Below are 26186 nucleotides of genomic sequence, written 5' to 3' on the forward strand. Positions count from 1 at the left end.
GCCTGCCTCTCTGCCTACTTGTGATCTCTGTCAAATAAATAAATAAAATCTTTAAAAAAATAATAAAAAAATAAAAATCAGTTAATGTATGTCATAGAACACAGAACATAATTTAAAAAAAAACTAACAACAGTGTTCAGCTCTTGGTAGTAGGATTATGGATAATTTTTCCTTTCTTCTACATAACTTTATATATTAAATTTTCTATAGTGAGTGTGCCTTTTATGGTAGAAAATGTTATAAAATAAGAAGAAAAACCAATTACAAAATATTTTTATGTCTTTTCTTCAAAATAAAGACAGTATCAAATACAGTGAAATATGATCACTGGGTTCCCCCATCCCCAACCACTTTGCTGGAAGGTGAATAACACCATGAAATCTCTGCCTTATTTCACCCCAACAGAAGTATTATGCTGATAACATAACCGAAGTTGCAAAAATCACATTAGTACCTAAGACCTGAATTGTCACCAGTGTTTTTCATATATATTTTTTTAATTCTGTAGAAACTATTTTTAATAAGAAGAACTCAGATCCTGATTTGATGCACAGAAACATAACTATCAACTTTATTTTATATTTGGAAGTAAACATGACAAAAATAAGAACTCCATCAGGTTTAGATGACTGGAACAGGCTCTCCTCTGCTCTGAATGGTTTGTGTTCTTTTCAGCGGGAAAATAATGCTACAGGAGAAAAATAAAATAGAGTAAAACAACTTGAAAGGACTTGTATACATACATCACACTTTGTTAGAAGAGGAAATGATTGCAACAAAGTTCTCAAACTCTGCATATTCAGTGTTATGTTTAACTTACTATTTTCAGTTTGCCAGTGTATCATCTTATGTTACTGTGAGGCTAAGACAAAATACACTGTGGCAAATACATGACAATTTCTGAATAACAAGGTGAACTTCCATGCCCCAGTAAATGGCCCACAGAAATCATATTGTTAGTCTATTTATAAAGTCATATATGTGTGTCTGTGTGTGCATACATATGCACATGTATATATTGCATTAAACTTATATAAAGCAATGATATTTAGGTATGTATATACATGTATGATCATAATATATATTTATGTATTACCTTAGATAGTATTATATATATATACATATATATATATATATATATAAATAAATAAAATACCTTATATAAGAATTTTGTTTCTTCTGAGATAAGTCACATTTCTTATTCATCTAGTCCAAACTTCTTATTTTGCAGCTTGGTGAAATGAAGCCCAGGGAAATTAAGGGAATTGCCCAAGTTACCACTGTATATAATGGCAGAACTGAGACTAAAGCCAGAGTCTCCTGACACTAAGATCAATGGTCTGTTATTCCACTACTCTGCTTCTCTGTAACTGAGGCTAGAACTTAACAATTTAAATGTGAGTATTGCGGGGCACCTGGGTGGCTCAGTGGGTTAAGCCTCTGCCTTCGACTCAGGTCATGATCTCAGGGTCCTGGGATTGAGCCCCACGTCGGGCTCTCTGCTCAGCGGGGAGCCTGCTTCCTTCCTCTCTCTCTGCCTGCCTCTCTGCCTGCTTGTGATCTCCCTCTCTCTGTCAAATAAGTAAATTTTAAAAATCTTTAAAAAAAATAAAAAAAATAAATGTGAGTATTGCTCTGCAATTTTCAAAGCATTTTCACATACATTATATTGTTTAAGTGATATAAAAAATTTTTAGCTGATGGTATCAAGTTGCTGAAAGGTTAACTTGTCTGTGAAAATGCTGTAAGATGGGACGCCTGGGTGGCTCAGTTGGTTAAGCGGCTGCCTTCGGCTCAGGTCATGATCCCAGCTTCCAGGGATCGAGTCCCACATCGGGCTCCTTGCTCGGCAGGGAACCTGCTTCTCCCTCTGCCTCTGCCTGCCTCTCGGCCTACTTGTGATCTCTCTCTCTCTTTCTCTGACAAATAAATAAATAAAATCTTAAAAAAAAAAAAAGAAAATGCTGTAAGATAATGGCCTGAGTCTCCTGACCATCCCCCAGTCCAATACTCTATTCCCTGATACCTCTCTTCTAACTGACCATTTTATTCTTAGTTGGCTCTTCTTAATTATTATTCCAAGCCTAGGAGATCTGTAAGCCTGAGGTCCAGGTGGTCCCTGCTGTATGATTCTGGGATTCCTCAACCACTCATAATACTAAATTATTTAAGTCTGGGGAGCACGTAGCTGAAACTAACAGCTAAGATCCAGGATTGGATTGCAGATCTGTCAGATTCCTGAAGCTACCCTCTTTCGCCTGCCTATCTGGCACGGTCAGTACATATGGGGAACCACGCCATTAGTATTTAGCGAAGGTCTCTTTCATGGAGTTGCAGAGTCAGAGCAGACAGATTCCACTTATTTCTTCTAAAGGGCTGGACTATGGATACCAAACAGTGTGGTACCCAAACAACTTGGCACCTTTCTTGTCCACCTTCGTAGAACCCAAATATCCGCAGTGATAATACTGTTTCAGAAGCTCATATCCTGTGGTCCAAACATTTGTGGGATAAAAACAAAAACAAAAACAAACAAACAAACAAACAAAACCAACCAACCAATGAAGCACATCAATTGAACCAAGATAATGGTAAAAGAATCAAACATTAAATACTTCAATTTTATACCCTACCGCTAATTACCTTTGGTCTCCTGCTCTTTTTCATCACCTAAATCTTCCTCCTCTTCTGCTGCTGTCCATAACATTTCAGCATCCCTCTTTATTTTCTTTCTTTGTTTCTTCAAACCCTTTAAAATTCTGTTGACTCTCCTTCGTAAAGGATTGGCCCATTTGCTGTAATATTAAAAATTCAAAGTGAAACCTTATTTTTCAACAGTGATAGAACAATAACAATTAGGGTTATAAAAAATGATGGGTTGTAAGGAAAAGGCTATTTACCCACATAACTCTTTATACATTCCCACCTGATTATTTAACTCATCATATTTAGCAAATCTGATAGAAAATACTGCACTTGGCTCATTCATATTTATCATTGTAACCATTACTATCACTCTACATAGTGTCATTTTGATAACTCGATCTTCTTCCACAATAGTAATGCTGTCATACCCCCCTCTGCTGACATCAATGTTACTCACACTTCAAGACCCAGCTTATATATTATTTGCCTAGGAAACCTTCCCTTTTACTCCTAGCCTATAGAGATTCTTCTCTCCTATTAATTTAAAAACTAAATGGTAATAGTTCACATTACATTATCATCTTTAATTTTACAAGCTTACACTTTCACTGACTATTGCTATCATTTGGAATTCAGGTGCCCCAAGATCTCTCACTTTCTAAAGATCTAAGCACAAGCCAAGGAGAAAAACTAGAAATGCTCAAAGCAAAAGGACGGAAACCCAAAAGAGAAAGGAAGATTTCCATATGATGTTATGAAGAAGTAATCACAGATACATAATCCTAGCCTCAGCTCAAAGCAAGGTAGTGTACAGAAGAGGACACCTGGCTCCTGACAGTGCTACTTATGTATACAGAGCAACCAGGTTCTTAGCATGTGGGGCCCAGAGATTGATAAGCCTGCCCTTGAAATGATGACTTTGAAGGTAATATTCACTTTTCTCCCCTCAAACTGCATTACTGAGTTGTCACTGAGCTCCACCAAGTAAGACATATATGGAGCAAATAAATACTTTTTCCTCAGTTAATCATAAAAAAGTCTCCAGGCATAAATGAAATAGTGGGTGAAGGCCAAAAATATATTTATGATTTACCTATGGCCTCTTTATGTTTTAGTGCTATTAACTTCAGTCTCAAAAAAATAATAACTGAAACAACTATATAGTTCTCAGTCTCTTGGGGCCAGATGTGGTCCAGAGTGCAGAATATTTTGGGTTTTAGAAAGGTAATATGACATGATATACTGAATATTACATGGCACTTCCATAAGGTCTGAAGCAACATCTCATGATCAAACACAATAATATTTCTATGACAAAATATATGATTGTTCATTTTAAGCATTAACTAATGACTAGAAAATGTCTCAGGTCAGGTCAGCTCAGGTTTTGTTGCCAAATGAGTTTTAAAAAAGTTTTAGGTTTGTAGAACTTTTTGAACTTCAGAATTTTAGATAAGAAATTGGGGATTTATTCTGTTTTTCTAATATGACTTCAATATATTTTATTTTACATAATTAAAATGACTATTTTTTTAATCCATAGATTTTACTTTAAATTTAATGGAATACATTTCACCTTAGTTGACAAAGAAAAATGCAACATGGCCTTATTATTTTGAAATGCACTGCACTAGTCTAGTCTGCAGAGAACTAGGTTTTAGGTTCAGCCTTAACATTCATTACTGAGATCCAAAGTTAGATATTCTACCCAATATCTACTGAGAATGCCCAAGAGGGAAAGTAGGGGTGAAATGATTTGTCCAAAATCCTAGAGGTGATTTTCTTCTTTTTATGTAAAATATCATATTGTGACCAGCATACTTGCACTTGAAACGTACAGATCAACTTGTCTAATACTCATTCACTCACTGACACATTTTCTCATTTATGAAATAAATACCATTCTAAATACTAGAGACATAAGATGAATAATATATATGTCCTGCCCTCAAGAAGCTTAAAATTTAGAAGGGAAGACAGCTATATAAGCTGAATTATATCACATTGAGACAATCCAAACAGCAGTAAGCAGAGATTGGTAGGAGACAAAAAGGAAGAAGCCTGACCCAGTCTAGGTTGGTGGTCTGGGGTAAGCTTCCTAGAATAAGTAACATCTAAGCTGAGGCCTGCATCCAGGGTAGGGAGAGCCAGATAAAGAAGAGTGTTGATGGAAAGATGTACAAGAGCTTTTCAATCAGTGGGTGGTACATTGTGTGAAAAGATCAGAGTGGCAAAGAAGTATGTTGTTTGTAAACATCAAGTAGAGTGGTGTGGCTGGAAACACTAATTGGCTCACTGGGAATTTCTTGTTATACAGATCTATACAGTTGTGAGATTGTTTTTCTCTAAGAATTCCCAGGAACCTATAGATCTAGGAGCAGAGAAGTAGTGTGGATTCTATTTCAAAGAAACAAAGGAGCTGGAAAGAATGGACTCATGTATCAGACGATAGGATCCAGGCTAGATAAAGAAATCAGATAATATTAAAAGATAGAAAACAGAAGATAGGGGAAAACAGAGTTAAAGACCCTAGAGGTCCCAATGAGAATAGGTGTAGCAAGAGTAAAAGAAAAGAAAAACCTAGAGGACAAAGCACCTATAATCAAAGAGTAGTTTGAGGTTCGAAGTTTAAGATTTCAGAGACTCAGAGTTCAATTTGTGATGAATGACAAGATTTAGGATATGAGCATGAAAGTGGGTGGCCAATACAGAATACGGGAGAGATTCCTCAGAATTGAGTGCATCAGGGAACTCTGAAGCTATGGGCTTAGATGGCTCATAACATAGACAGTGAAGCTTCCCAGGTAGATGACCAGATGGAGAAGAACAACTGCCCAGACCAAAGTAAGAGCTCGATAAATAAGGAATAAAAATAAATAATAAATAAATAATTAATAATAAATAAAAGGTCTGGAATCCAGATATTCTTTTTTTTTAAATAAAAAGAGCTGGAATACAAGCAGGGAAAGTAGGAGAGGGAGAAGCAGGCTTCCGCCTGATGCTGGAGTTGATCCCAGGACCCTGGGATCATGACCTGAGCCCAAAGCAGATGCTTAACGACTGAGCCACCCAGGCGCCCCTGGAATCCAGATATTCTTGAATGCTTTAGAAGATCTTGAATAATATAATAAAATGAAATAATACTATCTTTGGAAGATTAATCTGGCAGGACATTACAGGATGGAATAGAAGGAACATAGATTAGGAACCCAGGTATATGTCCAAATTGGCTTGGTAAGCATCCTTAATAACTCTCTCCTTCTTAAGGGCACAGCCATATATTCCTATCAAAGTGCCAGGAACCTTCTCCAGGACTCAACTCCTAGCCATCTTCCAAACCCCAATTACAGTTCCAACCTAGTTATATTCTCTTGTGTATAAACTCTTTGGATTAAACACCTTATTCCAGTGCCCTCTGCAGTTCTCAATCCTTTCTTTGCCCTTGGATGCTAGCTAGCCTTTTGTTGTAGGACTGAATGCTTGTGTCCTTAAAACTCATATATTAAGCCCTAACTTCCACTATGGTTATATTTGCAGACTGGGGTCTCTAAGTAATTAAGTTTAAATGAGGCCATAAGGGTGGGGCCCCAATCAGTAAAACGAATATCATTATAAAAACTATTTTTTCAGTTATTTATTTATTTATATTTTTAAAAGATTTTATTTATTTATTTGAGAAAGAGAGAGAGCACACAAGCAGGGGGAAGAGCAGAGGGTGAGGAAGAAGCAGACTCCCCACTGAGCAGGGAGCCAGCCCAGGGCTGGATCCCAGGACCGGATCCCAGGACCGTGAGATCATGACCTGAACCAAAGTCAGACACTTAACCAACTGAGCCACCTGGGTGCCACAATTTTTCATTTTTTTAAACTGAAAACCAGAGATTTTGGTTTTTTCTCTCTCTTCCCCTTCTCTCATGCATCAAGGAAAGGCCATCTGAGTACACAGTGAGAAGATGGCCATGTGCAGGAAGAGAGCCCTCACCAGAAATCAAATCCTCTGGCATCATGATCATGGACTTCTAGCCTGCAGAATTGTGAGAAAATAAATGTCTGTTGGTTAAATCCCCTGGTCTCTGGTGTTTTGTTATGGTAACCCTAAAAGACTAATACACCTTGGCTCCTTTTTGCTCCTCTCCTGAAACCACGTAACTGGGACAGAAGTTGACAGCATACAAGACCTGGACCAAGCTGTATAAATAGATAAATTTGAGAAGAGGCAAATCTCAGACTCATTCCAAAGGAAAGCAAAAAAAAAAGACAATGGATTAAGAGAATAGATTACATATTGCAAATAAAGGAAAGTAGTCACAGATGACTCTAAGGTTTCCAGTTTAGGAGACTAAAGAAGTTATTGATAGAAATGGACAGATGTCAAGGGGAGATGATTTGAGAGAAAAAAAGATAAGTTCAGTTTTCCACAGGTTGCTTTTAAGGTACTAACAGAACACCTAATTCATGAAGGCAATTAGAAATTTGGAAGAGGTAGAGGTAAGGATTTCAGGATTCAGATTTTTTTAAGATTTTTATTTATTTATTTGACAGAGAGAGAGAGAGAGAGAGATCACAAGTAGGCAGAGAGGCAGGCAGAGAGAGGGGGAAAGCAGGCTCCCCACTGAGCAGAGAGCCCGATGCGGTCCTCGATCCCAGGACCCTGAGACCATGACCTAAGCCCGAAGGCAGAGGCTTAACCCACTGAGCCACCCAGGCACCCCAGGATTCAGATTAAAAAAAAAAAGATTTATTTAATTGTTTATTTATTTGGGGGAAGAGAGAGCATGAGAAGGGGGAGGGGTAAAAGGAGAGGGGGAAGCAGACAGCCCACTGAGCAGGAAGCCAGATGTGGGGGCTTGATCCCAGGACCCTGGAATTAGGACCTGAGCCAAAGAAAGATACTTAACTGATCGAACCACTCAGTCACCCTCCCCAGGATTCAGATTTAAAAGAGTTAATCACCCAGAGAAAACCAGAATATTACTATCAGAAAGGACCTCGGGAATTATCTAACTCAATTCTCTACTGTAACTTCAAGAGAAAACCAGTACCAAAAGAAGTTAAACTCACTATAAGACTGGTAGAGAAGACAGAACTAGAATACAGATCTTTTCAAATGTTCTTTCTGATACATACTTGTAATATTCTCTGGTAGATAAGAATAAGACTTTGGAAAACAACCACGGCTAGGAGAACAAAGAAAAGCAAACTGCGATGGATCAGAATGTAAGGGGAACAAGGAAATCCAAGGAAGGAAATTTTCAAGAAAGGAGCAGTCAATAATGTACTACTATGTGACAAAAAGTTCAAGTTGGATGGGAACTGAGAAAAGGCCACTGCATTTTGCAATGAGGTTATTAGTTACTTGACAACAAAATGTTCTTTTTAATAGTACCTACTATTCCAGAATTCTCTAAAATGCTGCCCTTGGAGTCTTTGCAATGGGAACACCTCAGACATATCATCTGCATATAATGAGATTCTCTTATTATTTCAGTAACTAAATTACTTTGAACAGGGTCCAAGAAGAACTGGCTTTATGTGAGTTTCAAATCTATAGTGACTCATGTCAGAGCAGGGTTCCAGTTTGCTCACATTCTCATCTGATCATGTTTTATCAAAGTTCTTAGAGACTAGCCATACTTTTAAATTTTATAGACTTTATTTCCTTTCTCCGAATTCATATGTACATAATCCAGGAACTTCAAACCTTTCAGCAGTTGGTTAATTACTACATAAAGCTTTTCAAAATAACATTACTAATTACATTGTACAGTATAATGAAACACACAAACATGGGGATATGAAAATGTAAATGCCTATTTTTAAAATTCAATGGGTGATGATTTTTAGGCAATTTTTGACACATTTATTCCCAATTCTTTACCTCCCTTTCTAAGAAACTAAGCGGTATTAAGACTCTCTGCATAATGAAAACCACATTATAAATACAGAGAATCACGCAGCAGGATTTGTCTAAATGTAGAAATTTTCAGTAACAGCCATCTGGCAAGAAGCAACATTGGAAGTGTATGGGGGATGTTCTATTTACATCATCTGTGTATCAGATGATCTACAATCTTTAAAAAATGGCTTTTTATTAGTTGAGAGAAAACATAGTTTTGTCATTTGCAGACTGAGTTCTGAATTTTTTCTTAATTCAAAGTTGCAAAAAAAAGAAAACAAAAAAATGCACTCCATCTGAGTTTAATAGGCGTGGTATTATAATATTTGAATTTTCCACCTTACCAAAGCTATGTACATACTCAAGTATCATATCACTATATAATACACAGATGTTTAACTGGCCTATGCATAGAGATTAAACTTTATCTAAAAACAGATAAAGATTAGAAACTTAATTTGACACTTGAGACTACTATTATTGGCATTCTATTACTGTAACAGGAACAATTCAGACACCGCTCTTCTCCTCTCTCCACTAGAGCCCTCCTCCCCTGCTTCCTTTTGTCCTCATCCACCTGATCTTTTCCTTTCTTCATCTCATATATAAGTCTTAAGCCAGCCAGTAACACTTAAACCTAATGAGGCTTCTGATCCCTATTAATGAGAATAAAAATAGATCTTACATAACCTTGAAGATGTAATGAATTTCAAAACTCATATGCAAGTTTAATAAGGTTATTAGTAGCAAATTCTTAGAAAGTGTTTCACTAATGCTTTCTGCTCCCTTTTGTATATGTGCAACCAGCTCAAGCGGTCTCAAGTTCTCTGTGTACCTGGTTCGTACCACACCTGAACTCAAGTCAAGTAGAAGTAAACTAGAGATTCCATTATAGATTACTCCAGGGGCAAATTTCAATCACCTCTGCTTACAAGTGATGAGCAGTTAAGGGGGAGACTCCATCTGGATGTACTGGATTCTGTGGGAGCACCCTTCAACCTAAATCTTGTCCTCCCTTCAAAACTCAGCTCAAATAGCACCACCACTGTGGAACCCGCTCTGCTCTCTCCCACTTATCCTGATCCCCACTGCCTCAGAACTTCAACAAGTTATTGCCACCACTCTTTTAGTCCTTAATTATATTCCATCTCGTACTGTTATTTAATATATCATGCTTGGGACTTATTTTAAGGTAGATTTAAACTTCTTGAAAGTCGGGCCTATGTCTTGGACATTTCTGTATCCTCCCTAGCACAAGCAGTGACTAAATATGGTCAATTATGGAAAGCATGAATTAGGCACCAAAAGAATGAAATACATTTGGCTCTGGAAAGTGATTATCGTCTTCCTTTAAACTGCTTTCATTTCTCCCACCTGCTCATATTACTTCTCATTTTTACTTCCTCCGACTCTTGCCTGAGGCAATCTGTAAATAAAACTCACTGTCCAAATTGCAGGAGCTGGGGAATGTCAAGACATCACTTGTTGGCTTACAACTAATGGCTGAGAGGGGAGAGGTACAACATCTGAAGGTGTGTATATTTAATGTAGAGGACAGGATCCAGCAGGAGGAGGAGGCTAAGAGTATCTTTCAGTGTCTCAAGAGTTCTTCTAACAAATAGGTCCAGATCATGTTACTGCAGATCTGCTTTTGGCTTTTAGCCCCTCTGATTTAGACAAACAACTGTGTTTGGCTACTTTCTTTTCTTTTTAAAACCACTACATATTGATTTTACTGCTGCATCTACTTCCCTTTTATGTGGTCATTTATTTTACCTACTGCAATATTTTATCTATCTCTTTATTCTTTGAAATGAACAGGAAGTGAGTTAAGGGGATAGTTCTAAAGAGATATCTTGACCCCCAAAAGGCAGAGGGATGGTTAGCAGGCTTTGGCTTCCATTTAAGCTCCTTGTTTGGTATCAAGGATAGGATCTTTATTCTATCACAATTACTAACCTTGCCTCTAACATCAGCTTACCAGGAAAAGCTTGACAGTGCCACATCCACCCTTGAACATTCATTGTTCCTGGAAATTAAGCTAAGCGGCAAGCTGCCCCCACATAATCCAGGGTTGCAACAAACAACCCAGGACGTCTGAAGGAACATGCCACTCTTACACAAAATTGTAAAAAAAAATTTAAAAATAAACAAATAAATAAATCATAGTAAACCAAAATTTTTGGTGTTCAATAAACATACTATTCACATTGTTCAAGTCTCAAGCAGTTTATACTATGTAGGAAGAAGAAAATATATTCTTATCAAGGAATAATTCTTTGAATTTCATTTTAAAGAAAAATCCAGTGTACCTGAATATCCCCACAAAACTCCTTGGCAGAGACACAATACAGAGGCTATAATTAAATTATTGTACCAGGCCTGTTACACCAGGCTCCAGATTGCATGGCATAATCCTAGCCACAATTTTCTAGTAAATATTATTTCATTTTTATTCAGAGTTATCTTTTATCTGAAATCAAACTTTGAAGAAGGAAAGGTCAAAAATCCCACTCCTATTCCCAATCATCTGTGGAAAGAAAGAAAATGAGAGAGGCCTAGGGATTACACACTCAGTACTGGAAACTAAGTAAAAATGGAAAGAATTGTCAGCAAACTGGAGGAGTTGAAATGCTGTGACTCCATGTGTCTTCAAAATGGTCTGAGAAAATGATATAAGCGATGAGAAACTTTAAATTACTGTAAGACTGTCTTCCAGGCTATCCAATGCCAGCTACTATATATTTCTTTATTCATTCAACCACTCATTTACTCAACAAAAATATATTAAGCACCTTAATATATATAATATATATTAATATATATTTTAATATTAATATATAATATATAATAATATATAAATATATATTTTAATATTAATATATATAATATATAATAATATATATAATATAGCACCCTGCTATGGACTGAAAATACAGTGTTGAATATGACACACTCATCAAACACAAGCAAAATGTACAAAAAAGAAAAAAAACACTTAATGACCTTTATGGAAAATAAGGTAACTTGTGTATAGTATAGTGTCAATCTTCCAGTGAAATCTAAACAATTTTTTGGTACCTCAAATACCATTTTCTCATTAACTTGAATAAAAACATCAGAGAAGCTTGATCTTCAGTAGGTGACTTTGCTTTTTCTTTTCTTTTCTTTTTTTTAAGATTTATCCAGTCATTTGAGAGAGAGAGAGCACACATGCATGGTGCAGGAGTGAGGTGGGGGTGGGAGGTGGTGAGGGAGAGGGAGAGAACCAGACTCCCCACTGAGCATGGAGGCTGAGGCCGAACTCCATCTCAGGACCCCGAGATCCTGACCTGAGCCGAAATCAAGAGGCGGACAACCAGCCGAGCCACCCAGGCACCCCAGGTACCTTTTCTTTCCCTGAGAACTGAAGAAAATTCCTACGTGCATGGTCATGCTAGTGCCCTTATACAAACCTGAGAGTGAGTGCCTCCTTAAATTTTGTGCTCCAACTGTCTCACTCATCCTGGCCCTGCTCTTTATCTCCACATCCACTGTTCCAGTAGGTAGAGAGGTATTTTTTAAAGCCTTAGAAACATCATGCCAATAGGCCACTGGGATTTTTTATAAGATGGTAAGAAGAAATCTGATACAAATTGGCTTGAAGACAGACCAAGGCTTTTAAGACCCAATAGTAGATGACCAGCTACTAGATGGAGACAACACTTCTGGGAACTCTTCTGACTTGCAGTTAATAACCACTTCCACTCACACACTCCCAGCTCACTGATGTATTTTTCCTTCCAATTGTCTGATGAGGGAAGGTACAGACTATGCAAGAGAATGTCTAAATTTATGGAAAAATAAAATAACATGCATTTAAGAATATTATGGGAACTCTATTTTGGGTTTTTCTTAAGCTACCTTCTTTTAAACAAAAGGGACCCAAACATAATCCTTGTGTTTCTAGTGCATACGAATAAATGTGTCTACACAGAAATATCCAAATACACTAAGCAATCAGCAAATAAAAGTTTATGTTTGCCTACCTCCTCCGGCAAAGAGCGCAGCAATAAATGGGCAGACATCCCAGGATGATCATGCTGATCACACCAAGCCCAAACATCCGGAACATCTGTGTAGGCTCTGTTGGTTTAATTATATCCTGTTACTTTTATGACTTAAGCAAGAGAAGCAAATCTGAGCTCTTTCATAAAGTTTTTATTTAAAAAACTACCAGTGAATAAAGCAAAATAAGGAGGTATTCTTATATGACAGGTAAATATCTTTGCTACTCTATCAGAAGCAGGAGTTTATGAAATGTTCTTGAAAGACAATTAAACACTACACTTGAAATACATGCTTCCCAAAGGAAACCTTAGCAAAATGATCCTACTGTTTTTGCTAATAGACTTGTAAGACTCATACTATATATTTCTTCCTATAGCTTAAGCGTGTTTTTTCCCTTGGCCATGTTATACATTCTCAAGCAGTCAAGGAGTGAATTGATCTATGAATAATTTGTTAAAGGAATGGCTTCTTAAATGTTTACTTCAAATTATAAAACATTGAACAAGAAATTAAGAATTTGCAGGTGACTAAGCATATTTTATTCATTTTTAAGATTTTATTTATTTATTTATTTATTTGCTTTAGAGAGAGACTAGAGGGAAGGACACAGGGAATGGGACAAGCAGACTCCACACTGAATACAGAACCTGCTGAGAGCTTGATCTCACACCCCTGAGATTAGGACCTGAGCTGAAACCAAGAGTTGGACACTCAACCAACTGAGCCAGCTAGGTGCCCCAAGCATATTTTATTCTTATATTCATTTGGAAATGCATTCTAATATGATTGGGGAATTATAAGTCACGGTTCAATTTTCCCCTCTATAAAGACCAAATGTCTCTTCACACATAATATAAAAACTAAACTGATGAATGAATTATAAACAACATGTGACAGTGTTGAAATTGTAATACTATATTCATGATCAGGTTTCAGTTTCCATTATTAATACTAGATGTTCAACAAAAAGCTGTAAATTGAATAGGGACTATATTAATCTAAGACATTGTTTTGCATGCATCCTCTTTGTAGTATTTGTTAGTGTTTAGTCATATCTAATATGCCCTCATGGGACCAACTGGTAATATGTCCCTACTGTCCAAATGCAGGAGCAAAAACAGATGGTCTAGTTCTTAAAACTTTGTAAAGAAAAAAAAAAAACCTTAAGAACCTGATTCAAAAATAATAGAACAAAAAGAAACTAATAAACAAACCTTAACAAGGAACATTTGAGTCTATTGTTACATACTGAGATGTTGAAGAAAAGATAAATGGGAAGAATTCTACTCAAGTAGGAAGAGAAGTTAAGATGAGGAAAAATAAGCTAAGGCATGACTGATTGGTATCTCTTCTCCCAGGCACTGAGGGTCATGTATCATAAAGTCTGAAACCTTTTGAAGAAGGCAGAGAGTGGCCAAAGCAAAAGAAAAAGATAAGACTAATTCTGAACTGCCAAAGTCACATCCAAGGGCTAAGCAGAAACTGTTCATGAATAGATGCCTAACAACCTCAGGGCTTTCACAGAGTGTTGCTCTAGAGCTGGGAGCCCCCTTTAGGTGTGAAGCAGGGAGATCGAAATTTAAATTTATGCCATTGTGACCTATTTATTTGATATTTTTTAAAAAGAAATAAAATAAATGTAAGAGGATGAACTTACTGTCTTTTAATGGGGCAAAACAGCTGAAGTTACTGGTCCTGAAGGATGTATAACAGCATTTGTATCCCAAACATTCACTCTTGTTATAATCTTGCAGCTCATTGCAAGCCTTCACCACCTGATTCACCTTTGGAATGCATGCTTTCAGAAACAAAATCCAAGAGAAAGAACTCAGTACGGTTAATAAGCATTTTCCCTAATTAAATAATGACTGCAAAACAAAAAAAAAAATCATTCAAACTGGTGCGTTTAAAGACTGAATAACATATGCAAAGTGATGAATGCTGAAAAAAATAAGAGTTAAGCTAAAAATTATCACAAAGTTAAAATATAAAAAATATAAATTGTTAACAGGTCATTAGTAAGGTAGTTTTAAAAGGACTATAGATCATAAACTGAGTAGTAGGATACATATATAAAACAGAAGGAGTTAAATAACAAGAAATATGAAATATCTTTAAAACCGACACCTTGTTAAAATAATACCATTGATATCCTCTCACTCAATTTTTCCAAGCTACAGAAATTCATTAAATATGTCAATGAAAATGAATATAAGTAAAATTCAGTTAATTGCTAGAGTATAAGGTAAGTGGTACTACTGATATTGACCTACTTTCTGTGAACACTTACCATATTAGCACTACAGTATGTTTTAAGATTCTTCCTTTTGGCCTTAAATTATGTCTCCATAATTTTGAATAGGCAATGATTTATAGCATGAACACCAAGGTTCATGCAACTGCAATAAATCCATACATATCTGAATCTATAAGATTTGCAAGCTCATGAATAGATAAATAAATAAAGATGCACAAGCTCAAATACCTGATTTTTAAAAATCCTGTTTTATAAGCAAATGACGTATAAAAACAAATGACAACCAAATAGACATACATCATGTTTTATATTCAAAAAGAAAACTTCCACAGTATGGCTTAAGGCCAACATAAATTCAGTTCACTCTCCAATACGATCAACAACTACAGACTTAGAAAAGTAATAACTGAGGGGCGCCTGGGTGGCTCAGTGGGTTAAGCCGCTGCCTTCGGCTCAGGTCATGATCTCAGGGTCCTGGGATCGAGCCCCACATCGGGCTCTCTGCTCAGCAGGGAGCCTGCTTCCCTTCCTCTCTCTCTGCCTGCCTCTCCGCCTACTTGTGATCTCTGTCTGTCAAATAAATAAATAAAATCTTTAAAAAAAAAAAAAAGAAAAGTAATAACTGATATTTCATGATCGCTCCAAAGAACTTTAATGTCAACAAAGAACAATATCATGGTTACAGGCATACATACTTTTTTATCTCTTAGTATATATATACTAAGAGATAAAAAATTATAAGAAATGAATATATGTATGTATATATACATACATATATTCATTCTCCTTTTTAAAGATTGGCAATTCCTAAAACTAAAGTAAAAGTAATAATAGCTACCATTCACTAGGTATCTATTTGGGCCAGGTTCCTTGCTTTACACACATTTCTAATTTTCACAACAAACTCTCAAAATGAGTTTCAAAACCCGCATTCTAGAAATAAAGAATCAAAGTAATCTGCAAGGCCATAAATTTAATGCATTTCTAGCTGACTTGGATATTCATTTCCCACACATTTAATACATGTGAGAGTTTGGTCTACTTTCTTTTTATCTGACAGAGAGAGAGAGAGAGAGAGAGACCACAAGTAGGCAGAGAGGCAGGCACAGAGAGCAGAAGCAGGCTCCGCAGTGAGCAGAGAGTCCGATGTGGGCCTCCATCCCAGGACCCTGAGACCATGACCTGAGCCAAAAGCAGAGGCTTAACCCACTGAGCCACCCAGGCACCTGGTCTACTTTCTTGCTATATCTACTGGGCAATCTATTCTCCAATTCTGCCAGGCCCACAGTGATTTCCGCCCCCAGGCTGGACTGCATTGGGAATACCATGTTCATTCCTAGGCAGCAGACACTCAAAAAAGGGTGACTAGAGTCAGGGCCTGGTCAGAGATGGTATGAACTTACTGCGTGTTGAATTTACTACTGGCATTGCTCAAAGACCAATTTCCAGGAATGGAAGTCAAAGAAGAGATTTTAAATCACAGAAGAGACTGGACTGTATGATCTCTAAGATCCCATCTAATGTTGAACTTCTGTTATTTTATACTGAAATTGCATCTGATGGACTTTATGGCAGATACTAAAATTAGCTTTCAGACTTAAATTACCAAGACACCTATATTTTGAAGAATAAAAAGGGTAGACTAATTTTTATCAGGTTTCTGTATTTAATTTTGTCCAAAGAGAGAACGATCATGTGACCTCTCGAGCTTCCCTGCCAGTCTGTCTCAAGGTTATCACTTTAATGAGCAAGAGATAAATCTTTGATGAACAACAGCCTGATGACAAAACGGCAGGCTTTTTTTTTTTAGTGCTTATGTGGGGAGAGTGTTCCTTTTCAATTATACACGGGAGGAAATAAATTGGTTAAAAGTACTTCCCATCTTATGAACTCGTAGTTATTCTTTTCAAAGAGAAAGCATATACATTTCATAAATATTTAATTCCTGTTTTTGAAAGATTTGAATCAACCTGGGCCCAAAGTTTCTTTTAAAATGAACAGTCTGATTTTGTTGGGCGTCTCATACCAGGTTGAAGGAATATTTTGAAATGCAGATATTCATATTTAAGCTATTTTTAAAGGTGGCTTCAGTGTTTGTATAATGTTATTAGAGGTAATTATGGGACAGTGTATGTCTGTTATCTCCATAAGCTCTAAAGCTTAAATCATCATCTGTTGTTGTTTATGAACAACTTTGGCACTCAGTAACCAATTTTTAAGTTTCACAACATACCACCTTCTCAAATTTCTTTCTTTTTTTTTAAGTTTTTATTTCTATTTTTTTAAAGATTTATTTATTTGTTTTAAAGAGAGTGTGTGTGAGCTGGGGTGCAGGGCAGAGAGAGAGGGAGAGAAGCAAACTCCCGGCTGAGTGTGGAGCACCATGAAAGGCTCAATCTCATGACCCTGAGATCATAACCTGACTTGAAATCAAGAATTGGATGCTTAACTGACTGAGCCACCGAGGCACCCTGATTTTTATTTTTATTTTTTTACAGTAAACTCTATGCCCAACATGGGGCTTAAACTTACAACCCCAAGACTGAGATGCTCTACAGACTGAGCCAGCCAGGCAACCCCTCAAATTTCTCTTTGTTCACTCAACTTGACCATGGCCATTTTTAAAGTTTATTTAAGGTCCTCATTTATTTTGTTATTCTCATTAGTAGTAGGTGTTATTATGCCTGTTTTGTACTGGATGAAACCAATATAGAGAACTGTGAAGAGATTTATGCAAGATCACAGAAAAATTAAGTGGTAGACCCTGAAATTAAACAATGGATACAATTTTGTGCTTATATATGTACATCAAATTTTGTTAGAATAAATTCTCATGATTTTTAATAAAAGCTTCATCCTTGTAATTCACGTATCAATTTATTTAAAGATTCTCCTTGAAAGGGCACCACATGCTGTAGAAAATGACACATGTTTATTTGTGGTTAATAATTCTCAGGGGTCATCATGTGCTTGATAAACACATTATATACAGAATCACAAAAATATGATGTGACTTGAAACCTGAACTTTTTATCATTAAAACAGATGGGTGAACATCTGGTATAATCTATAACATCAGAGCCACACAGTTCCCTGATTAATGCTAAAGAAGATATTGATTTCACAATATTGGGTCAGTGACTAAATTTCGGGCAATGCCAGTAAGATAAACTATGAAAGGTTTAGATATTTGTGAAGGAGAAGCATTTCCATAAAGAGTTAACATTTATGGAATGTCTTAAAAGTACAGTTTCAGGTCATCCTCACAATTCTTTGTGGTATTTTCATTTTAAAGATGAGGACACTGAAGTTCAGAGATGTTACCTCGCCTAAGGCAAAGGGCAGAATTTCAGCATTAAAACTCAGGTCTGGCTCTCCCCAGTGCCAGTAGACCACACTGCCTCCTAAACATGTAATTACTCTTCAAAAAGAGAACAGTGGGAGGGAAAAAAAAAAAACAAAGAACTTACTTGTTGGAAAGAAAAAATTTAACAGAGCTTCCCAAATGGAAGTTTTTTCCAGAGACCGTCCATTAGCATTTTCACCGCTCCACAGAATACGTTCACTTGGAGACACAGAATTCGAGAACCCTTAAGAAACAGTGAAATTATTAATCCCAAAGTATAAAGCATTGATCTCTTCTTATGACCCTTTAGTAGTAATTACCTTTTGCTTAGTTAAATTAATTATGGAAAGTCTAAGGACTAACAGGTATTATACTTACATCTCGTAACAGCTTAGGTACTATTAATCAGAATGTGATTCTGCTGAAAACTGAAAAACTAAGTATTAATATTTTAAAAATTTGTAATTAAAAATAATTAATTTTAAAATGCTTAAGCCATAGGCTAACACATCTTATTATTGTGCTATAAACTGAATTAAAATACTGAATTTGCCAGTGACAAACAACATTAACATTCAGAGGCCCAACCAATTAAAAACTTGGAAAGAGTATGTATCCCAACTAAATCAGACCCCATCACAGAAACTCTTGGCATATACTGATGGCTTCTTTATTTACTGATAAAAATGAAGCCATTAGACATTGTAAAACTCTCCTTATCCTTCTTCCTCAACACTTCAAACAGACTGCTGTTAATTTTATTTGCATCATTCCCTCTGATACAAGAGGAATGTATATCTGTCTTTGTTCCTGTAGCATGGATTTGTCCATATCATTCAATATTTTTCAAGACAATCTTTAATAATTTCACAGTATTCCATTATATGGCCCTATTACAACTAAGTTAACCATTCCCCCAATAGAAAGACATTTAAGTTATTCACAAGATATTGATATTATAAAGAATACTGCATAGAACTCATAGATACAAAAACAAAACAAAACTCATAGACAAAGAAGAGATTGGTGGTTGCCAGAGACAGGTGGTAGGGGTAGGTGAAATGGGTTAAAGGAATCAAAAGGTACAAAATTCCAGGTATAAAATAAATAAGTTCTGAGGATGTAATGTACAACACGGTGACTGTAGTTAATAATACCGTATTGCATATTTAAAGTTGCTAATAATACTGTATTGCATATTTAAAGTTGCTAAGAGAGTAGATCTCAAAAGTTTCCATCACAAGAAAAAATCATTTGTAACTATGTACGATAATAGATGTTAACTAGAATTATTGTGATCATTTTGCAATATATACAAATATCTAATCATTATGTTGTACACCTGAAACTAATGTAATGTTATATGTCAATTATACATCAGTGAGAAAAAAAGAAAGAACACTGTAATGATAACCACTGGAACTATATATTTGCCAATAGCTATGAAAAATACCTTAGGATAAATTAGTAAAGAATGGCTCTTGATTTTGGTGACACTACCCTCTAGCAAGCCTGCCCAAAAGTACACTCCTACCAGTAGTGCAGGTAAATACCAGTTTTCTCGCACCCTAGACTTTTTGTTGCTGTTTGCCAGTTTGATGGCGAAATTAATGGTATTTCTTTTGTTTTAATTGCACCTTCAGTCATCAGTGAGCTTACATCTTTCATACATTTGTTGTGTAATAGAGAACTTAAGCTTTAGTCTGTCACATATGTTACAGATATTTTTCAAGGTAGTCAGCTATCTTTATATTTTTTATGATGTTTTGGGAAGTTCAAAAGTTTCAAGTGTTTTATGTAATCAAATGTATCAATCTCTTCCTTTACTATTTCTGCCTTTTGGGTCATGTTTAGAAAGATATTCTAAATTCCAATATTTCCTTCTACCACTTTTTAAAAAAGATTTTATTTATTTATTTGAAAGACAGAGAGTGAGTGAGAGAGAGCACAAGCCAGGGGAGACACAGAGAGAGAGGAAGGAGCAGACTCCTTGCTGAGCAGGGAGCCAGATGTGGGACTCCAGCCCAGGACCCTGGGATCATGACCTGAGCTAAAGGCAGGCACTTAACTGAATGAGTGACCCAGGTGCCCTCCTTCTAACACTTTTGAAATTCATATCTTTAATCCATCTGGAATATATTATGAAGTAGGGATGCTTTTTTTTCTAGTTGTTCAAATACATAAAGTCCATCCTTTCCTACTTATGATACTGCCATCATATTCTAGGTCATTAAAGAGTTATAAATCTGATTCTTGAATTTTCTACTCTGTTCCATGACTCTATGTGTTCATGAACCAATAGCACCACCGTTATAATTTATCTTACACTGTTATATGTTTTAATAACTGATCTGGGAGTAAGGTTTATTGTTAGATTCATGCAGGTCCCATGCCTTATTCTTACTATGTTTACTCCCTTATATCATATATATTTTGCTATGTGAATATAATCTATTTCATTACATTTTCTAGTTGATTTATTGCTGGTATGTAAGAAAGCTATTGATTTGGGTTCATGTATATTCTGATTTACTACCTTATTTGATGCTCTTTAGCTCTCCACTGTTCTCCAGTTTCATTCCAGATCTATACAATCATATTATCACTAAATATAGATGGTTTTGCCTCCTTTCTTTCCAATACTAACAGCTCATTTCTTTTTATTCTCTCACTTCATTGCTAGAACTTCTGAAACTATGGTGAAAAACAGCTATGATAATGGGCATACTATAGTCGATCCTGACTCTAATGAGAATGCACTAGTGTTTCAACATTAAGTATAACTGGCTGCTGACTTAATGTGTGTGTGTGTATGTGTGTGTGTATATATATACATGTATATATATATATATGAATGATAGGATATCAAAATTACCAACGACACCAAAAAAAGTTGACATAACTCACCATACAGCAAACCTTTATAAAATCCCCGTTAACATCTCTGTTCTTTCATCCCAGGGAGCAGTTAAACTGTCCTTTCCTCTCTCCAAAATCTCCCCTCATCCCTCATCTAAGTCTTCTCAGATCTTCCTCTTCACCTTATTAGGCTCCAGACTCTTTTTCCTCTGGCATTGTATTTCGTAGGCAGAATAACTCCATCCTCTCTGCCTCTAATTTGCATGTGTACACTCATTATGCTCAGCAAACAAAAGATTAGGCACCAACTTCCTTAAAAGGCAGGAAGAAATGGTAAAAAAAAATTATGTTTCCCCGTCACAAAGAATTTTATTTTTTAATTTCCCTGTTCCAAAAAAAAGACTGAAAATCTAACTACATTTAAAAAAGAAAAAACAGACTCAAAGCTGCAGGATCCATGGGTATGAGACCTGTGCAATCTACAGAGTCTGGCTCTTAGAAGGACCCTACTCTTGGGGTCCTAGTTCTGCTATCATCTTGAAATGTGTAATAAATTTTGAACAAGGGACCTTGTATTTTTGTTATGCAAATTATGTTGCCAGCCCTACTTAGCAGGAAAGTCTCTCAGATGAGGAACTGTATTAAAGAGTGAGGAGACAGAATGGGAGTAGTGGCTAATGGTATCACATTGGAGAAGATTTGGTTGGGACTTTCTGGGCTTTGGTCTCAAATAGACCTGAATTTGCATTCTGGCTCTGCTACATAATCGTTGGTGAACTTCAAATCAGTAAACTTCTCTTTGCCTCAATTTATTCATCTGTAAAATGGAGATAATGTTTATTTTGAAGGATTGTAAGGAGTAAATGAAGTAAAAAATGAAGTGCTTAGTACAATGTAAAACAGGTAAATATTTTGTCATACATCCTCCATTGTTTAATTTTATTGCTTATAATTTTAAATTTAATAACATTACTTTGTTTTCAGGATATTTATTTTTTATAAATAATTGTCATAGTAGCAAATGTGACCAGTTTTCAATTTATAATTGTGCTACAGTTTCCTTTTAAAATAAATATATTTATGTAAAAAAAGTGGGGCAGTTCAACAAAAGATGAAAAACTGGTAACATTAAGATAATCAAGAACTATGCAGGTGTTATACAAATGACTGAGGCAGGAGAAACACTTATCTAGTGAAATCTCAATTTTTAGACAAGATAACAGAAACCTAAAGAGGTAAGGTGACTCATCAAAGGTCACACAGCATGTCAGTGGCAGAATCAAGATAACTTAGGTCTCCTAACTCCTAATGCAGAGCTCCTCCAAACACACCACATGCACAAATGGTTAAAACAAGAGCAAGCATGGTGCTTAATGAGGTACATGGCAAGCAGCCAGACCTTCTTTTAATATGCATTGCCTCGTTCATTCCCCAAGGAGAGCAGGTAAGTGAAGTATTCTAATATAATAATACAGAAACTAGTCACATGGTTTTGTCAATGGAGCTGAAGTATTTTGAAAATACTACCTATTAGTAAATCTTTATTTCTTGTTTTATGTTTTAAATCTCCCTGAAAAAGATGTGCAATGAAGACTGATTCAATAGGTTACAGAAAATTGGTAAAATAGGTGGGATCAAATTCTCAGTCCCCAATCTGCTAGTCTCCTCATCCTGTATGTCACCAGTCTTTATGTCTTCTACATAAATATAACCTGAAAAGCAAAGTGGCTTGGGAACCCAAATGAAAATATGAAACTAGAAATATCCCGGAGCTACCTCAAGTCCTTCAACTTCAAATTCCATTGGTGACATTAAGTCTAAAAGAACTCAGAAGTGTCTGTCCAGGAAAGAGAAGGGGAAATTTAGCTCTAGGACCATGTAACTTGCTTTCACCATAATCCTCCAGGCCATGGCCACACTATTTTACTCTTCAGTGTGTCTTAGTTTGCTAAGGTTGTTGAAACAAAGAACCATAAACTGGGTGACTTAAACAATAGAAACTGATTGTCTTACAATTCTGGAGGCTAGAAGTCCCAAAATCAAGATTGTCAATAGGATTGGTTCCTTCTGAGGGCTGGGAAGAAAAACCTCTCTCCTTGGCTTATATACAGCGGTCTTCTTCCTGTGTCTATTCATTTGGTCTTTTCTCTATGAATGTCTAACTCTGTGTCCAAATTCCCCCTTTCTATAAGGACACCAGTCCTATTGGATTAGGGCTCACTTCATTTTAATTTGATTACCTCTATAAAGACCTTTTCCCCAAATAAAGTCACATTCTGAGGTACTTTGGTTTAAAATTCTAACTTTTTTTCTGGAAGGGACACAATTCAACCCATAACACACTGCATTTAGTTAAATTAATTAAGTTAAATCATTTAAAATGCAAAATGATACTTAATCCATCCAGTCACATATCACCTCCTGGGAATCTGGGAAATCTGACAATATAAAGAATGAATCATGGATTATTTTAGGAGAAAACATGTTAAACCTATATTGGAAAAAGTCCCCAAGGAAATAAAGAAATCACACTGAATAACAGTATTCTTTTTTTGTAAGAGTTCCACTCAAAATAGAAATAGAAAATGAAGAAATCATGGACTAAGAAAAAAATGATGTACAATTTATAGTTTTGTTTTTTAACTTACTTTTTCAGAGAATGAAAAAGCTCTCAGTTTGTAAGGCTCTCAAATGTATTTGTAACTAACATTTACAAATACAGTAAAAGTAATTCAGAAATACTTTGGTATTTTAGATGAATAGAAGAAAAAATAAATATGAATAATTTGAAGTAATATGATTTGCAAGCAATCATTTAAAAAGTATCTTAAGATAAATTTGTGAAAGAGCAAAAATTATATTTTCCCAACTTATGTAAAATAGCTGATAGAAGAATGAACAGCATATACTTTATTTAACTTTGAATTTCATCCCCCACCAAAAGTTACAAACCCACAAAGTTATGACATAGTATACAGAGGTCTGTTCCATTTACTTACAATGCCTCTGCTCAATTTTTGCCTCCTTCTTTGACTGTAGGAGGACCTTGGTTGGGGGGATGGAAGGTCCTGGAGCAGGCAGGGAAAGAGAAGTCCTTGAGCTTAGAGGTGGAGGGATAAGGTTGGAGCTTGAGTGAGGGAGAAAGACTGTGGGAAAGCCAAGGCCTTTATGCAGATGAGGAGACAGAATACCATTGAGAGGGAGCTGTGAGGGAGGGCAGGCCAGGGGTTAAGGTAGAGAAGGTACTTTTGAGAAGGCCAACTTGGAGCTAAGGAGAGAAGGCTGCGGGGAAAGGAAAAGTATTTGAGTGAGGGACAAGAAATATTTGAAGAAGGAGGTGGGAAAGACCTTGAGGAAAATGAGGCAGCAAGACCATTGAGTAGACGGAAAAGAAGGCTCTGGGGCAGAAGAAGAGAGTACCTTTGAGCAGTGAAGGAGGAAAAACTTAAGGGTACAGAGAAGGAGGGCCTTTGGAGGGCTGAAAGAGGCCTCTAAAAGGATAGTGAGCAAAGAAGGCCTGAAGGAGGGTAAATAAGGAGGTAAGAAGGATTCTGAGCAAGGGGAGGAAGGACTTCGTGACATTAAGTTAGAGAGAGGACGGCATGAAGTTAGTGAATGAAGGCATTTTTCCAAGGGAGGTCTGGAGTGAAGACCTGGAGCGAGGGGAATCAAGGGCTTTGTGAGATAAAGAAGAAAGGCTTTTGAGGAAGGGGAGAGGAGGCCCGTAAGGTGAGCAAAGGAAAGTCATCCTGGGGAGGTGAAGAATGAAAAGACCTTGACTGAAAGTTTGAGCAGTGAGGGAGGGAATACATCTACCAGGTAAGGTGACAGAGAGAAGGCCTTTAGGAGTATAAGTAAAGAACACGTTTTTAAGAAAGGGAGGAAATCGCAATTCTGCTCCTAGTTATATGCCCAAGAGGGCTGAAATCACATTGACACAAACACTGTACACAAATATTCACAGCAATATTAGTCATAATAACCGACAATCAGAAATAACCCAAATGCCCAGAACATAATCAGTGGATACACAAAATGCAGGATATTCATGCAATGGAATATTATTCATCCATTAAGATGAAATGAAGTATTGATACGTGCTACAACAGGTGTATATCTCAAAAAACGTCATGCTAAGTAGAAGAAGCTGGATTTTCACCTGGGTGGATGAAAACATTTTGGAACCAAGTAACGGCAGTGGCTTTGCAACAGTGAAATAGACTATAAAACGGGTCATTTTCTGGGAGGGAAATTCACCTCCGTTTTTCTAAAAAAAAAAAAAAAAAAAAAAAGCAGGGGGCTGAGGGAGATTAGAATTTTAGAATTTTGTAGGTTGGAAGTCGGCAAAGGGAGGTCGCGATGAAAGGCCCTGGGAGGAAAGGGCTTTGGGAGGGGCTCTGAGGGGCGCAAAAGGGGAGAGATTAGGGGGAGCAGAAGCGGGGAGGTGGAGAGGCGCGCGGGGGGGTGTTGGAAAAGCGGGGGGGGGCGGGGTGGAGCAGGGGCGGGAGGTAGAGACGCAACTGCGTGGCTCGGCAGAGGCTGGCCACGGCCACTCACCAGTGTTCAGGTAGTAGCACAGCAAAAGCAACATCCAGACGGCAAGCAAGAGCAGCCCGAAGCACTTGTGGGCCCACATCTTCAGCAGAGAATGGCGCGTCTCCGCCCGCAGGCCTCGCAGAGACGCTTGCCAGCCGGGCTGAGGCGTGGCTGCCATGAGGGCCTGGTGCCCGGGGATGCTGCCGCCTGGGTGCGACCCGATGGCTGCATTATCCGCACTACACCCCGCCTCACAACCTAGCAGCCTGGAGCGAGCCCCTCGCAGGACCCTGGGCTTTGATCTAGTCCTCCCCCGCATCAACCTCCCCTCGGAATCCATGGCTCTGGGTCGCTGCCTCACCGAAGTGACGCATCAGTGCCACGGACCTATGACCCAAAAGCCCCCACGGTGATGACGTAGACGTGGCCCCCCTCAGTCTCACGTGCCAGGCCCCGCCTCTTTTTAACGGCCGTCCTATTGTCTTGTGCCCCCTCCCCCACCCAAGGCGGGCCCTTCTGCTGCTTTGCTTGTGAAATGCCCTTGAATGAATGACTGCAGCCTGGAGCCTGGTCCTGTGACGTGACTGCTTGTCATG

General features: G+C 37.2%; 1 protein-coding gene across 1 annotated transcript; it reads right to left on the bottom strand.

The window, feature by feature from the left end:
• Positions 1–557: 557 nt before the first annotated feature.
• On the bottom strand, positions 558–25981 carry FMR1NB (FMR1 neighbor). Its single transcript, XM_032846611.1, has 6 exons — positions 25612–25981; positions 18320–18439; positions 14250–14390; positions 12571–12667; positions 2644–2795; positions 558–688 (listed from the first exon to the last, which is right to left on the bottom strand). The coding sequence occupies exons 1-6, from the start codon at positions 25928–25930 to the stop codon at positions 672–674; spliced, it is 846 nt and encodes a 281-aa protein (XP_032702502.1). The 5' UTR covers positions 25931–25981; the 3' UTR covers positions 558–671.
• Positions 25982–26186: the final 205 nt, after the last annotated feature.

The sequence above is a fragment of the Lontra canadensis genome, unplaced genomic scaffold (genome assembly GCF_010015895.1).
Source record: "Lontra canadensis isolate GAN:19392208 unplaced genomic scaffold, GSC_riverotter_1.0 scaffold178, whole genome shotgun sequence".
NCBI lineage: Eukaryota > Metazoa > Chordata > Mammalia > Carnivora > Mustelidae > Lontra > Lontra canadensis.

Excerpts from the sequence above, each read along its gene's own strand:
- FMR1NB (XM_032846611.1), bottom strand. The coding sequence starts at position 25,930 with ATGGATTCCGAGGGGAGGTTGATGCGGGGGAGGACTAGATCAAAGCCC. Across the intron at positions 14,391-18,319 it reads AAATTTTTTCTTTCCAACAA|CATGCATTCCAAAGGTGAAT; the intron begins GTAAGTTCTTTG and ends TGTTTCTGAAAG. Across the intron at positions 12,668-14,249 it reads TTTTGCCCCATTAAAAGACA|AGCCTACACAGATGTTCCGG; the intron begins GTAAGTTCATCC and ends TTAAACCAACAG.